At 44.2% G+C, this 17,206-nt stretch overlaps 1 protein-coding gene across 1 annotated transcript in view; it reads left to right on the top strand.

Annotated features, from left to right (window-relative positions):
- Positions 1 to 17,206, top strand: part of LOC8025078 (medium-chain acyl-CoA ligase ACSF2, mitochondrial) — a 182,360-nt gene that overhangs the window by 162,250 nt on the left and 2,904 nt on the right. The window contains exon 15 of the mRNA XM_029981062.4: positions 15,258 to 15,368. Coding sequence (XP_029836922.2) covers positions 15,258 to 15,368 — 111 coding nt within the window. The remainder of the gene's footprint in view (positions 1 to 15,257; positions 15,369 to 17,206) is intronic.

Here is a 17,206-nt window from a genome sequence, read left to right as displayed (position 1 = left end):
TCGCACTCAAACATGTGATCAATACCGAAAAACCAAATTTTGTGAAAATCATTAAACATATTTTTTTCCTTTCAGTAACCTAGGGTATTTAACATGTATCCCCTATTCTCGTGCTGCATGTACGATTGGAGCAGGAGACACAGCCCCTCCGCGGAGCCCTTTTTTTAAGTATGTAGAGAACATTCCGCTAGGAGGTGTAAACATCACGTGATGTGCAGGGAAGTTATAAGCACAGTCATCACTTGCGCGGCGGCGCACCTGTGGTCCAATGATGGCACCCAACTCACAACGTTTTCGTTCCCCCTTTTCTGTAGACACAACCCGTCATTGTTCCGCCCTCGCAACGCTCGTTATCGGACGAGGCATAATATTTTCTAACGTCGCATGTTCCCGTTTGCCTTATAATGGACCGCAGAGGACGGCACAAGTAGTACAAGTCAACACATTGCCCTTTGTTACGTGACCTTCGAGAGGGCCGCAGTGACGCGTTGTCATTTAATTTGTTGATTTGGCTAAGATGGCTTCTAACGTCCGATAGAGTCCATCGTAATTGGAGACGTTGTATACTCAAGTCTATATAAATGAATCGAACCAATTTTTTTAGCAGACTACACACATTAAAGTACTACCTTGGAAAGGATTGCGCAGTACAGCGCAATCAACCAAATACAACACCCTAGTGACCAAACGGACCGCAAGGTTCAATAGTTATAGGCAATATCAGCCTCACCAAATTTACAAAAAAACTAAAGTTTTTTTTTTTTTTTTTTACACGTATATATTGTGTTTGGGGGTTAATGAGACCAAGAGCGGTAATTGTGGATGTGGTGCTCGAGTACCACCAATCTTTGAGAAAGAAGCATTCCAACACCAATTAACCTGAAAAAATGTTTTTTTTTTTAATATAGAAAAACGTAATGGCAACATTTTGAGAACCTTGAATTACTCTTTTCCAAAAGCTCATAAAGAACAAGGTTGAAAAAAACTGAAAAATAAGAATGATTATTTTTTTAAATGTCCGTTCAAAAATTTCACAATTTCGGTATTTTTAATATTCTGAAAATATCTGGGTGCAATGCATAAAACGTAAAATAAACGAGCTCTTTTTCCTGTTTGAATAAACAAAGAATTAACTACTCAGTACGAAAAGTTCAACAAATAAACGTATTCCTAAGGTGTCCTAAAAATTGCAAGAAACAAAGTTTAAATGTAACAAAAATGGCGCGAAAAGTCAACTTCAATGCCATTTTATATTACTTAAATTAAGAGTTTAAATACTAATTTATACATTTCCCGTAGATAAGTGTGTGTGCTTTACGCATAAAAATTTTTACGTTGCATTGTACGCGCATTTGTTAAATGGTTGTTCCACCTCCTGTCAAATGCGACTGAAAAACATAATGCAGAGAAAGCTGTTTCGTGTGTTTGTGGGCATGTCTTGCTATTTCAGGCCAAAACATTATTGAAAAGAAAAAAATAGGCATGAGACCATATGACCATCGTTATCAAAAAACACCCAGTACCAGGCAAGCACACATTGCGCTGTTACAACCTATGGCGTCGTGCTTTCGGGAGTGAAAAAAAAATCAAATTTTTCTTGTCCTCCAATATTTGTTCACAGCAAAACATCCAGAAATTGGTTAGGAGCGGTCTCAGTATGGTGACGCGCCATTACAATCTGGAAAAGCCGTTTCAAATTTACGCCCGCTAAACTTCAAACTGTTGAAATCAACAACATGGCGATGCCATAGCAAAATATTCTACTTAAGTTACTGCTTAGCAAGGTTTTGAATGTCGACATTTAGTATCGATTTGTGTCCTGAAAGCCGGTATGTAATGCCGTGGTAATACTTTCTCAAGATACAGTTACTCTGCCCTAGATAGCGCAGAGTGCTTAGGTTCCACGTGTTCACGTATTTTTTCACCTAAAATTATGTCATCTACGTAGCAGCTCAAACTGCGAATACCAGAAAGATTGATTCATATGACGTATTGGAAATTTTTTTGTGCAGCAAAACTTCCAGAGGTGAAGCGTTGTACATCGTACAAGCCCTTGATCGTAATGCGGATCAGAACCTTCACAGGTGCTTATATACCTGGTATAAATCCAATGTTGAGAAGACTGTTCTCTCTAGAGGTCTCTTATCATTTCTCTCACCGGGGTCAGTCGGAAGGAAGCATTCTCCGAAGCTGCATTCACAGTGGAACGTCACAAAAACGTGGATTTGTGCCACCGTTCTCCCAAACTAGCCCTTCTGATGTAGCCTACTTCCCGTGCGGAACTGGTTTGAGGATTCCTCGAGTTTCATGCACGAACTAACTAGCCCTATCAGGACGAATTTCTCGTGCAGCGCGAGTCCTGTCGTATGTGTGCATTCGTCCTTGCTCAGTTGGCCCTATTTTAATGTCAATTAATTTTGATTTTCAAGGTGATAAAATTATCACCTTCCAGATATAGGTAGCTGCTCCCTTTACAAAGTCAAAGTCGACTGTAGCTGGAAATATCATCATGTCAAAAATGTATCGATGATTTACAAGCTTCTCCAACATCTTCGGCATCAAGACTACAGTTGAAGATGACTGCAGTTTGTCTATGTCACAAACGCCGATTCCTTTCGCCGGAAACATGTCTCTGCGAAGAGGTTTAAGTTCTGTCCCTTTCAACATGATCAGTGGTAGCAACAAGCCTTTCGTTTTAAAAGTAAAGCGCACTTGAGCTGAACTAATAACCTCCAGGCTTTCTTCAGTTCATGCCCGCAACCGCAGGCCACCATCGTTGAGCTTATGAGGGGTGCGGGGTCTTCCCTTGGCGGTACTTTCTCTTTCTGATCAGTGTGCACAACGCACCATAATTCAACTTCATATTATACTGGTTTTCTTTTCAAGGTTACAATGTACTTCAGACATCATCCCTGTGGTGTCCATCCGTTTGAGCTCGTGGTACAAACGTCCATGTTCCTCCGCTTGCCGCTGAACTCCTTTCTAAAGGTCACGAATCTCAGTAGATTGTTTTTTATGTTTTGCGAGTTTTCTAGACACACCAAAGTCTTGATGTTTTGTTCACTGAAATGAGAAGATAAGCAGAGCACGTTTCGAGCTGCTTCTTTCTTTCGTGAATTCCAAGGTTGTAGTTCTCTCTGGACACTCGGTGACATCTCTTGTGGGTTAGCGTTTCAATCAGGGCTGAGCTCTATTCAGATTTGTAGTTTTCTGGATTGTCTTCGCAGTCGTGTTACTACCTCAACACGTACTGGGGCCCACCTATTATGTAATTTGGAAAATTCAATAATGTTTTAAATCTGACCATTTTAAAAGATTGACTACTCCATTTTCGATTGACACTCACGTTGTTTTCTTTTCAAGGAGGTAGGTGGATATTATAGATTTCTCATAAGATCATCAGCATTGCGTGCCTTCAAGGTTCTGCTGCAAAAAGGCTGGCTTTTGAGGAATAATTGCAGTGTGAGTGGCCGTCTGGCCGGCCCTCCGCTCGTGCGTCCGCTGCTCCCGTCAGAAGTTTCTTTTTTTCTTTTTTTAACCTTTGTTATGTTGGAGCGACCACACCCAGGTTGCTGACTTTTCGGTGGTTCATCCTTGGTGGCGTGCGGCATTAGGGTATGCTTTGCCATTGGGTGAATCTTTACCTTCGGGCGTGCAGTGGCATGTGGGCGATGTGTTTTTCCTTTTTCGGGAGTGCGGCGTTCTGCCGGCCCACTGAGCAACAAGACCGACGCTCTGGCGGACCTTTCATCAATACACAATCTGTAAGCCTGTAACCCTGCGAACCTTCTCCTGGACATGGGTCAGCAGATCAGGCTTTAGTTTTTAGGAACTTTTTTTTTTTGCTTTTGATAGAACTTGTTACCGGATGCATTTGTGCCTCGAGTGGCGTGCTAATTTACTGTGCTTTGATTTTGGAGTGTTTTTTTTTCGCTTTGTTCTTCGCGGCCGCAGTGAACAAAATTTCGTTGATAGTAATTTAGAGCCAAAAGGCATGTGCGCGTTCCTTTGCTGAGTTTTTTTCTTTTCGCCGTGCACGCCTTTTTTTTTCCCTAATTGCATTTTAGTTCACTTTTTGTTCCTACATCTGCGTGTCATCGCCTTCTTCGGTCGAAGTCACACCCGGCGTGAACCCATCGCATGTCACCGATCCGAATCTAGCACTTCTTCTGAAGTAACTCATCGTTCTTCAAACGGCGTTAGTTATTTATGTTCATTTCTCCCACTTCGCGATAAACTGGAGTCAGTGACAGAACCGGTGGCTTTCGTGTGATGTCGGTAGGACGGTGACTGTAAAAGATTGCAGCGATTTTGGGTTTTGTGCTTTGTTAAGAGCAGGTTTTTACGGTGGCACTCGAGGCTGAGTTAGAAGCCATTGAGGAACAGCAATGGTTGGTGGCAGGTGAAGAGTTCAGGGCGAAAGAAAGAAGGCCTGGGGAGGAAAAAGCAGGCGGAATGCTGGAGCGAAAATGATGTTTCCTCCTCTCGTCTCCAGGAATCTATCTGCTTCCTCCTCCCCAGTCTTCCTTTCCCTCGCCCTGAGTTCTTAATGTTTTACCGAGTATAGCTCAGGCTAAAATAGAGCTTGAGGACGTCCCAGATTAGGATCGGTAGCTCCGTAAACAGTAGCGGGAACATCGAATTCCTTACGAGGCTTATGAAACGAATGAGGAATGGGAAAGCATGCGCAGGCACCAGGGAAGGCTCATGCCGGCAGCCTGAGCCTGGAAGAACAGACAGGGAAGGTCTACTCGGCTCTCCTGGAGGAGGAGCGGCCAGAATACGAGGCGGGGAAGCGAAAGTTAGAGATTCCGCAAGAGCCACGCATCGAGGAACACGAAACGAAATCTTCACCGCGAAGCCTAAGCAGGTTGCGTAGAGGGGGGGAGAAGGCAAGGCAAGCCGGGAGGCGGGAGTTCCGACCGTTCCGACGGGTAAGCACAACGACGCTACCGGGAAGGCGGACGCAGAGTAGATGGCTTCACCTGCTGTGAAGAAAGCGTGCCTGGGCGGCAGAAGGGTCGAAATTTGGAAGAAGACAGCTAGGAGGACTCAGATTGCGATTACTGCAGTCAGGTGAAACCCGCGAAAAGTACAGCTAGCGTCAAGGGGGCAGGTGCACTGCCGGTGACCCGGCGACGCGAAGAGGCGGGAACACGAAGTATGAAGACCACTGTGATAATCACGACACTGACGACGAGGGGTGTCTGGCGCTCCGCTCGGACGGCAGAAGAGGCGATGTCCGAAAGTCGAGCGCGAAAAGAACAAGAACGCCACCGACGAGAAGTCTTGGATACCGCCTGGACGGCGGTAGTGTATTCGAGAAGAGGCAGACCGCGAGGAGGGGACGCCACAATCGAAGAAGAGCAACGACTCCGAGTTCAACGAGGCACTATCGCCCATGGCCAGGCGTTCAGGAGATCGCAAGGCGGCGACCATGAAGACGACATCGACGTGCGTTTACAACGCCCGGAGTCCGTTCATACTGCTCTGAAGGTGCCGACCCAGGAAGCACGGAGGTGGCACAGCCGCCAAGAGGAAGTGGCTCTCGTCGATTAGCGGAAGCTGCATGCAAGCACGAAGACCTGCAGTCAGAACTCCGGTTACAAGAACGGCGTGGAAGAGGCCAACTTCGCACAGTCCCATCCCAGCTCAAGGAAGACCTTGGAGTCTGGGTCACGCATGTATAGCACGGCGAACAAGATCGGGAGTTTAGGTTTAGTTCGCTTCGAGGCACTGTTTGTTCTCTTTGTTATCTCCACCCTTCGGGTGAGAGTAGCGTCTTTTTTATGGGCGCGATGAGAATGTCATTTCGCTTGCAATTTTTCTTTCTCTTGCGCCGCCCATGTTGTGTAGTTTTGTGCAGGCTCCTGTAAACGTTCGAACTTTTTTTTCTCCTTTTTTTTTCTCCCAGCAAGAAAAAGTTCTGTTTCAGTTTGCGCAGGGCTTGAAGTTTCTTTTGAAGGTATTTGAGTTGTTGTTTTTCTTGTGAGGCCAATAGACTACCTGAGGAATGGAGTCAGAGATCTGATTAACGGGTATAATTTCATTGACGCGCAGATTGTAATGCTTTCCTTTTTTTCGAGATTTTTAGGTGAATCGATTCCTGCATTTGGATGTTGCTTCTCCCAGAGAAGGCTACTTAAGTTCCCAGTTGTTACTTTTTGCTGATGATATCAAGTTGTTTAGAATGATTCACTCTCCTGTGGACTGCGAGATCCTACAGCGTGATGTGTCCCTCATTTTTCAGTGGTGTGAACAAAATCTATTATTGCTTAATCCTGCAAAAACAAAGGTCCTATCCTTGTGCCGACGCCATGTGCCATTCAGTTTTACTTATCATCTTGATATCATGCCAATTGAACGTGTACTGTGTGTGAAGGATCTTGGCGTGTACGTTGATAGTGCCTTGTTTTTTAGAAATCATGTATCTTTTGTGGTAGGAAGTTCTATGAGAGTTCTGGGAATCATATCACGTTTGTCGAAGAATTTCAGGAGGCCTCATTGTTTGTTACATCTTTACAAATCTTTAGTTAGGTCACGTTTGGAATTTGCCTCGGTAATATGGAACTCAATATCTAGGGCACAAGCCTTGACCATCGAAAATGTACAAAAAAGATTGATTCGGATTGTTTACGATAGGTACTTTGAAAGGCGCTGTTATTATGACTATGAATACATACTTAGGTCATTTTCGCTTACACTCTTGTCTGAAAGGCGAACGATTCATGATTTTCTATTTTTGCATAAGGTTGTGAATAGTGTAATTGATTCGCCATCAATGCTCAGCAAAGTTAATTTTCATGTTAACTTACGCCATACTAGACATCCCGTATGCTTTGATGTACGTTCACCTTGTTGTACTTCACCGCTTTCTCGGATTCAGACATTATACAACAGCATTGCTCCTAAGCACCTCGATTTCTGTACATCCATTTCATTGTACCGCCATCAGTTGAATAACCTTGTAATTTACTGATAACATTTTGTTTGTTTATTTGTTTTTGGGTGATGGTAATATACCAACGTGTTTCTAGGATTGAACAGGTGCACCAAAGTGAAGACCGCTGTGGTTGTTTTTGGGCACTGAAAATAAAGTCATTATTATTATTATTATTATTATAAGGGGTTTGAGGGTTCTGCTTTGTATTGTGGGTATACTCTTAAATGCTCTTTTGGCACTCCATCAGTAATCCACACTTCTTGTTTCTGCTCTCTACAAGATATCAGACATTTTCATTGTAGGCGTCCTGGCTCGTTTGATAATTCTCCCTCTTAAAGGGGGTGAAGGGGGGGGGCTAGTGTCACTAATTTCAGTCAATATTTTTGTTATTGTAGTGTGCATTTCAGAAGCGCACCTGTGTTCTTCTCACTCATTGATTTGATATGATCAGCCGTACTCGTTTTAAGCCACATATATATTTTGTGGCATTCTTGGTACTAGTTGTGTGTAGGTAGTCCGTGATCTCTCTTGTGGGTCAACGTTTCACTCAGGGTTGCTTAGCTCTTCGCAAATTTGGGGTTTTCTTGGTTGTCCTCGTAGACGTGTTGATACGCCAACACTTACGGGGGTCCCCCAAAATATGTTGTCTGGAAATTGGGGTAAAATTTTAAACCTGTTCGATTCCAAACTCTACCGTGATGCTAGAGTAATCCTTACGCTGGTCTTTTTTTCCCCCTTCGAGTCAGTGGTTTTTATTTTGATGTGTCACATGATCATCACCTTTGAGTGCCTACAAGCTTCGGCTATAAAAGGGAGTGGTCTTGAGCGGGATAGTTTTAGTGTGTGTTGCCGTCTGGCCGGCACTCAGCTCGCATGCCCTGCTGCTCCCATCGTGTTTTTTTTTTTTTTAATTTGTGCTTCTTTTGAGTGCCGAGACCATAATTGTTGCCCTTTCAACGTTTCGCCCTGGGTGGCGTGCTTTTGTCTTCGGGAGTGCTTCACCTTCGTGCGTCTGTTGGCCTTCGAATCTGGTTTGCCATGAGGCGTGTTTTTGTTTCGGACGTGCTTTGCCTGCCGGCGTGTGTTTGCCTTCAGGCATGCTTTGCCATTGGACCTGATGTTGCCTTCGGTCGTGTTTTTGCCTGCGGGCGGTGTGTTTTCGCTTTTCGGCCGCGGCTGCTGTGCCAGCCCTCCGAACAACAAAGCGACGACGTTCTTCGGTACCCGTTATCAACCCAGCATCTTTGAGCCTGCGAACGTACTCCTGGAATTTGGGTCCAGCATTTGAGAATTTTCTTTTTTCGGATCTTCTTTTATTTGCGATGGTGAACCTTGATTCCCGGCTGCATTTTTGCCGCGGGTGGTGTGTTGTTAAGGTGTGAATTTATTTTGTAGTGTTCGCTTTTGTTATGTTCTTTGTGGCCGAGATGATCGAAGCTTTGTTGAGCCTGATTTTGAACTAAAACGCGTGTACGTGTTTCATTTGTTGAGTTTGCTTCTGTCGCCGAAAGTGACTGTTTATCACGCTAATTACATTTTGGAGCGCTGTTCTTAGGCGCCCGTTTCCGGCCTGAGCGGCGTCGGCGTAACCGCGCGTTGCATTATGGGACGTCAAAGCTTCCACGCTAAATTCAGCGGAGAAACTGAATTGGTTCAGGAAACGTGACGTCAATTTCTTTGCTTAATTTAGCAGGGAAACTTAACGCGGTAAATTTAGAGGGGGAATTTCCGGAAACTTTAGCGGGAATGGTTTTGCTAAATATCCTGCTATATTTAGAGGAAAATTTAGCGGAAATTTTCCGCTAAATCGGAGGGAAGGAGGACATAAGGAGAGGTGGGAAGGGGGGGAGGGCCATACCGTCCCCTCCGTACCCATTTCACCTCCTCATCAAGAATGCGCTCTAATTTCGCATCACAGTGAATTGTAAACGTATTTCATTTTAGAGCGCAGCTCTTAGGGGCCCGTTCCCGGCTTGAGCGGCGTCAGCGTCGCCGTCGGCGTAACCAAGGTCAACCCAAGGTCACGGGACCCCCAAGGTCATCCCAAGGTCACCCCAAGGTCACGTGACCCCCAGAGGTCACGTGACCCCTCTCCCAAAGTCACGTAACACCCAAAGTCACGTGATCCCCCTAGGTCACGTGACTACCCCCCGAAGTCACGTGACCACCCCGATGACGTCATCGTCACTGATGACGTCACCGGCATCCGTATCGTCATCGTCATCACTGATGACGTCATCAGTGACGTCACTGATGACGTCATCGACATCCGCATCGGCATCGTCATCATCACGGATGACGTCATCAGTGACGTCACTGATGACGTCGCCGACATCCGCATCGTCATCGTCATCATCGCTGATGACGTCATCAGTGACGTCACTGATGACATCATCGGCATCGTCACGTGACCCCCAAGGTCACTTCACCCCCCCCCCCCCCGTACCCTCCCCTCCTCCCCCTCAAGAGCTGCGCTCTAATTCGGTGTTACAAGGAGTTGTAAACGGCTTTCACTTTTTTTTCTTCTGTTTTTGATGTTTTTACCTCTGCGTGGCATCGTCTTCCTCGGTCGAGTTCACACCAGGTGTGGATTTTTCGCTGGTTACTGGTCCGAATCCAGTATTTTTTAAAGTAATCTGCATTTTTCCAAACGACGTCAGCGTTTCATTTTATGAATTTGTCTTCACTTCGTGATAGAATGTGAAACCCACTTTGATATGACAAGTTTTGGTTCCTGCGTTTTATGCTGGTTTCTTATACGTAGTGTTACAAGCTTTCTCAATGTGTCCGCCTTGCCATCACTGAGCAGCAGCACTTTCGCAAACCAACAATTTACGTCAAAATGTATAGATTATATATCTAGTTGGTTCTTCATTGTCATGTACCGTGTCAAAGATGACTTGGAGGATAGACACATAGATAAAAAGGTAAAGGCGTAACTTTGTACTGAACAATCTAACCAAGAGGTCAGTGATATAAGAATTACAAGATATTATTTTATCCTGTGTGGTGAATACGTGTTAATTGTTTTGTGATTTTTCTGAATGAAATCATTCAGTTGAAAGTTGCGCAGTGTTTTGTGTACCTTTTTCTCCGTATTTTCGGTGTTTTCTGCCTTAGTGAATTACGGCACTAGTCTGAAGTCTGCCCTTCCAATAAAGTCCGCTTAGTCTGAACGCCCAAGGACACACCGACGACAAAAGGACGTTGAGCTTCGTCCTCCTGTTTCTACCTATTCTTCAAAATCATGATTGTTCCATCTTTGCTCGTTGAGGTAGGGTCGGACCTACGTAACAGCAGCGATCGTCGCAAAGATTTTTACTCTAATTAGTGACCTTCTGATCCTCAGCGAACAATCTCATCTTGTTTCATTTTCGTTTTTTGTAATTTTAATTAGTTTCTTAGGATTATATTGCTCATCTTTGTCTTTATGTTTCCTCTCGCCTTTCTTTTCTTTCACTTGATGCATCAAAACTGAAGATGTAAATGTGTTAATAACTCAAAATGTGTTTCTCTTCTCTAAGGCTTTCGCATCGCTCGCTAAGCAAGAAGATAAGTCTCGTGGTCGGTCGTTTTTTGTTCCAGCTCCTGTTACGTCGACAACTGAGTCCGCATCCTGAAATAGTTAATTCTACCAAATTACTTTGCTCAAATCAGGCTTGTACAAGATACTCACTAAAAGTATTTAAGTTATGTTACTGAGTACTACGAAGAATGGTAACTGAAAAGAGTACTAAATTCTCAAACTTGTAAAGTAATTGCATGAAGTACAAAATACTCCGCAAAAGTAACTCGTTACTTTCAAGATACTCTCAAGTTAAAATTTTCTCTGCAATTCATTGTCAAGCACAACCGAAGTCAGAAAAAATGCTTCTTCTCAGCTACTATGGAATCTCCTGGAGATCTCTTAGCTAGACTTTGGCTGTCACGCAGGTTTCTAGGAGGTCCCAAGTAAATACGGAAGAAACAAAAATAAAACCGTTTTTCTTTGATACCCTTGCTACGGCGAGGACATAGGCGAGGGCAGCGCGGGGCCCGTTCGCCTTCGGAGGGAGCTCGCCCCCGACACTCCCCTACAGGACTATCTTTTCCTTTCCAAACCCCTCCTCTCTCTCTCTCTCTCTCTCTCTCTCTCTCTACTCCCCTTGTGTCGGGTGTTCATTTCCGCTTCCCCCCTTGGTGCACTGGCGGTGCCGTGCAGTCGGGGGTCGGGGAGTTCAGGCCAGGGGAGAGCGGGCGCCACCGTGGTGGGCGCCGGCGGACATTCGTGCTACCGAATACAATAGGGAGTTTTAGTAGACTGTATTTATTTCCCCCTCCGCTAACCCTCCGCTACGAAGAAACCGCCACTGTGCGTTTTAGTAGACCGTGCTTCCCCCTCCTTTAAGCCCCTCTGCGACCCGGTGCTATACAGCCAAGGCCATCGGCACGCAGGCGCAGTGGCGGTTTCTTCGTAGCGGAGGGTTTACGGAGGCGCAAACACGGTCTACTAAAACTCGCGAATAGCGAGTTTTAGTAGATTGTGTTTCCCCCTCCGTTAACCCTCCGTTACGAAGTATTTCTCCAAGTAATACTGCGTACGCCGCTAGCGATGGGCCGCCGGATTGGAGCCGTGTAGTCGCGTCTTACGAGTCTTGTGTGCGAAAAGAGCCTAGTGAAACGAACGAGCGGTGTGAGCGACTGCGTGCGGATGCAGAGGCATTTCTGAGCCTGGAAAGCTTTTTTTTATATGCTTTTACGTTATAACATAGAAAAATTAACTCCGGTTTACGGTCGACTCTTACCAGACACTTGTAGAACCTACCCTCTCTCCGACACAAGTGCCCTCCCTCTGACTTGTAGCCTTGTACACATATTATGCTTTCACCCGCATGTCCTTCTGCTTCGGAATCTCAGTTGCTCTTGGGGTTGGCCACAAACAAATTGTAAGAAAATTTGCTTTGACGTTTTGCCCATTGAAAAGAAACGACACGCGTCCGGTCAGGTTGAGGCTGCGGCACCTGCTTCTCCGTGTCACCTTCTTCAGCAGAAGCACGGAAGCGCAATGTATTGCCTGGCACGAAATGTATCTGCAGTGGCAGGGCGCCTAGCCAAAATAACTGGAGTTCAATATTTTCTAAGCTTCCCGCCTCTATAAAAAATAAAAAATAGAAAGTAACTTAAAAGTAACTTTAAAATGAGTACAAGTTACTTGAAAAGTATTTAAGTTAGAGTACTATGTACTGGGACGTTCGAAATTATTTGCAAGATACCAATGTTACTCACAAAAGCATTTAATATACAGTAACTTGAGTAGAGTATTTAAGTTACGTACAAGTCTGGCTCAAATGCGTTGTTCGTACATATCTGATGTTTCTTGGCCATTACAAAAACTGGGAGTAACTGAGATGGGATTGTACGTTAGGAAACACTTTGGGGCCTACCGTCGACACGCGAATGTGGCAGTTTCAGATTGAGTACTCCTTTTATAAGCATCATCTCTGCGTAAAAACTCATATACCGCTACCTTCTTAAGGCACAATATATCACGGAATCCTGGAAACTGTAAGCAAACGAACTATTTGGCAGCAATATGGGATCCCGGTCACTCAACATTTCTAACAAATATTAAGCACTGCAAAATCGCGCCACACGTTTCCTGGTCTGTAACTACCATTGCACCGCACGTGCTTCATCTATGAAAACCACACCGTCCCCGCCTCTTCTACGCTCATGCCGTAAGATATACCGTTTATGCCTCCTTCATAAAATGTATCAGTACAACACTTCTCTGAAAGACAAAATATTCATTTCTCCTGGCTTCAATCGCAGCCTTAAATGCTGCCACACTTCATCGTGAAACTTCAGCTTACATCTTCCTTCATCCTCAAAAAATCATCTGAATGAACCACCTTCCCGTATCATTAGTAGCTATTCCGTATTTTCTTTTTTTGCATTTTATATAGAAAACACAACTTATTAACTTTTGGCAATATTGTGCCAGACTAACTTTAATAACAAAGTTGCCTTGTTTGTATGAATTTTTTATTGAACCAGTATTGTATGTCTAGCCCTCGGTAATGCCACTGTGCCCTGAGAGTATTGAAATAAATAAATAAATAAATAATTACATTGCGTAGACATGACACCACATTTTCAGTCAAAGCAACACGTTTTAGTGATTTGAACAGCTTGGGCCTCAACAAGCGGTGACACAAAAAGGCACTCGTGTTTGATAACTTATTGTTGCTTGTTCACCGTTCGAGTCGTCAATTGCAATCATTCTAGCTCAGTTAGTCTGGTACACTCTCCTGAATTAGCTTAAAGGGGCGTTCTAATTTGATATCGGCTCTTCTGATTTATTTATGTTATTACCTCATTAGTGGTTCGGGCTCATGCAATTTAACGTAACAGCACACAAAAACGAAACACTCACGAACCGTGTCCGTGAGTCTTTCTTTTAATGCAGTGTAACATTAAATAAAATGAATAATGAACCACCATTTCACCCAGTCAGCGATCCTCACTGGTTTGGGCTACTCAAAACCATGTGGAAGACAAAATATTAGCTCATCATATTTTAATTCAATCAGACCATACCAACTTAACGTCCGGTGGCAACACAACATGTTGGCAACGCGCGACCAGTAACAGCACCTGTAAGCATTTTATGATTGGCAGTGGGCAAAATCCGGCAAATTTTTATGCAGGCTAAAAAACGTGTATCGATCGTAAACGATCGTTATTATATCAAGAAGGCGTTTCCATTTTGCAAGAATTATAGACAAATAAATATATTTCAAATGTGCACAAACAACAATTAAAAAAAAGAAAAGACAGTCCGGCTGCCCCGCGGCAGAACCAGCCAAACCAGTCGGCGTGCATGCCCTTTAGCGGTGCTAGCGCCTTGAGATGCTTGAGCGCTGCCCAACGCACGGGCGCTATGGGTGCCCCATCGCACCACTGAAAATAGCTAAGCTTGTCCTTCTATTCGTAGCGTGTGCGGAACGCTTATTTATGAGAGTTGACTATGCCGTATGTTGTTTGGCGTTTTCGCCGTTTAGTACGGCTACTTCGGGTTTGTGTGTTTGTGTGCACAACGTTTATACGCTCAATTTGGAGAGTATATATACCTGGACGGATCTACGAGCTACCCCAAGAAGCTTCGTAGGCCTAACGAGCCTAGCGCGATTCACGGTTTGCCAGCCCAAGCGTGAAGCTCGATGACGAACGAAAGGTAGAGTTAATTAGCCTTCAGGGCGACCTTGTGTATGATCTATGTATGATCGTGTGCTAGTTGTATCTAACCGGCAGCGGTTCCCGCTCGAAACAACAAATGCCAAATGCAGAAGCGATGTGCAATGGAAACAAAGTTGAAGCGCGAAAGGTTTATTCGCAGTGCGCTACAATTTACCACACGTAAACGAGGTAATTTAGGGGTGATCCGCTCCCTTCAATGTTTTACGTAAGTGAAGGCTGCTGCGGAACGCGAGTGCATCACATCTGTCGAGGCCTGCCGGAGGATGCTTTGACGGACGCAACATCGTGATATCTTTCTTTCTTTCCTTTTTTTTTTCGGAATTTTGCGTGACATTTTGTACAAAATAAATGCTCATTTAAACGTGTTATCCGCAACATTTTTTTTTAGAACCTATCACAGTAAGAATCCCTGTTTTGCGTCGGTGCTTTGATCCCACAGTGCTAGATTCTATGAAGGGGCGCGGCGAAGTGGACAGCGAACGTCCTTCTACGCTGGCGTGCGTTGGGTTTCCCGATCGACGCCGATCGGGAAACCCCCATAAATTGTGGAAATAAGCGCTATTATTATTTTCATTATGTAGAAACAGCCGGTGTCCACTGGTAACGCCGATCGCGTTTGGGGCCTGAGCTTAAGAAAATGCAAGGGCCTTCAGCAGGGAGGCCGACGACGCGCGCACGTCCTCAGCGCGGCAACAATAAGTTAAACCCGCGGCCAATTGGCCAGCGGCTTTGCCCCAACCCTCTAACCATTGAAGTTTTCCGACACTGTCACGGAGCAAAAATATTTCGCCACTTGTAGCGATTTGAATTCGCTAATAACTCCAACATAATTCGTAGTTCGCTCAAAACATTTTTCCTCCAAGCTTCTACGGCCGATGAGCTCCATTTCACCGCAATTTTCAAACCATTTGGAAAATCAGTTAAGGGCTTCTTTAAATTGGTAGTAACCAATTTACGTTTTCTAAATTAGCTGTTCTTTAAGTATTTTGACCGAATAAAAAAAAGTATTATAATACTTTTTTACATTGGCATGAGCAGGATTAAAATTTTGTTTCGTTTTTCAATTTTTTGGCAGGTGTTTGGAATACCGGAAGAAAGTGTGGGAGAGCATATCTGTGCGTGGATCAAACTGAAACCTGAGAAAGCCTTGACCCAAGAGGACATCCAAGCCTTTTGTGAGGGCAAGGTATGTGAGGAGTTGAAACGTACGGCGGGCTACAATTTAGCATAAAGAAACGGTTGAGTGTGACATAAACGAAACAAAAACGAAATGAAAGGTCAGTATAATGGCGATCTCACGGGGGCCATATTCGACGCGCTTTATGTACGTACCTTGCTATTTAAATTTATGATAAACATACCATACTTACGTTCTACCATATTACCATATTATTCTTCCATGGTCATTATACCGTTTTAGACTTTGTATAGTAAACTCTCTAGACACTATACATGTATAAGCTAAGACAAGAAAACAACGTTGGTCTTTGATGTCACTAACTGCAAGTTTATTAGAGGAATATTATTATGTGGAAAGTTTCACATAGCTATAAAACAGGAATACCGAAGATGATTATTTTCATTTATGCGTTATGTTTAAAACTAGTGACGTCATCGACTATAATGATCACGTTGCGAGCGATAGTCGCCGCTACGTGAGCGCTTGGTATTCACCGGTCGTGTTTAGGGCCTAGTCGCCCCATGCGACTAAGGAGTCGACTAACAGATCTTAGTCATGGGGTAGTGCTAGTTTAGCCGGTGTTTAGCGGGTGACGAGAGGCTCAGCGCCATGGCCGACTCGTCTCACCGCTGACCGCTAGTGCTAACGAAGCACTTACTGTCTCGGAACGCTGGGAGACAGATCTAGAAACAATTTGAGGAGCAAATTTTGTGTAAATCCCCATGTTCAGTGGTCAGAGATACCGCTAAAGAGATCTCAGCAGGGCACTGGACGACGAGAAAAAACGCATTTACTGGCGCTTTCATATTTGCTTATGTCGCTGGCAATGCGGCTTCCGTGTTTCTCCCTGGCATTGTTTTTAAATTTTTCTATTTAAAACTCTGTCTCGGACAATTTGTCTCTCGCTGTAACTTTTTTTTCTTATAAACATTTAACTATCAGTTTTTATGCGATAAAGTGCTCATTTACGCAGTAGCGTTTAAGTATGCATATGCGTGACCTATCTTTTTACGTCACTTCCGCTTGTTAGTTCTGACTAGATAGTCACCCGCTTGCTCAGCGCTCGTGAATACCGCAGAACTAGTCGATCCTTGGTCGCTGATTTTTCTCTTAGTTCGCGACTACTGAGACGCGATACAAACCTTAAAACAGTGCTAGTTAGTCACGACTGGTGAATACGGCTGTAAGTCAAGTTGTCTGTGTTTGTTTATTTACATATTTAAAACAATGACATTGGTGTTGCCTGTAACCTGCAAGCAGCGCCACAAAGACAAATATGTTTTGAAGAATGTAAGGGATCGAACGTCCCGGCCCTCACACCTTAACCCAAATATCTTGTCCGTCCGTCCGTCCGTGAAGTTCTCGCGAAATTTAGCGAAGAAATTGACGTCCCGTAACGTGGCGTCAAATGACCTATGTTGCAATGGGAGAAGTTGACTTCGCGTGACCCATGTTTTTGTGGCGAAGAAAGAGGATTGAGTACCTGTCCTAACAATATTCTTTTTTTCAATAGTCGCGAATGCAACGAGCTGATTTAGTAAAGGTTCCCTGAAAAACTCTCTTAACAGTTTGACTTTGTAACGATTACACAGTTGTAAGTTTTCTAAAATCAAATTACAGCGTGAGCGAAATGAATTGAGCGCAATTCAAACTGGCCGCATAAATCGGTTCTAAGCTTATCGCGCTGGGATTTACTAGAGAGGTGCATGAAGTTTGTGGAAACGTTTTCTAGGACTGCGAAAGGATTGGCTCGCCTGAATATATGAATAAAAATAAAAACCTAGCTTTTTCCTATACTTTGCATATACACTAATAATATATTATGAGTTATTTTAGCGCTTATT

The sequence above is a fragment of the Ixodes scapularis genome, unplaced genomic scaffold, assembly GCF_016920785.2.
Source record: "Ixodes scapularis isolate PalLabHiFi unplaced genomic scaffold, ASM1692078v2 PGA_scaffold3__209_contigs__length_174095766, whole genome shotgun sequence".
Taxonomy (NCBI): Eukaryota; Metazoa; Arthropoda; class Arachnida; order Ixodida; family Ixodidae; genus Ixodes; species Ixodes scapularis.
Note: the sequence above shows the minus strand (reverse complement) of the source record. Positions and strands in the feature narration are given on the sequence as shown.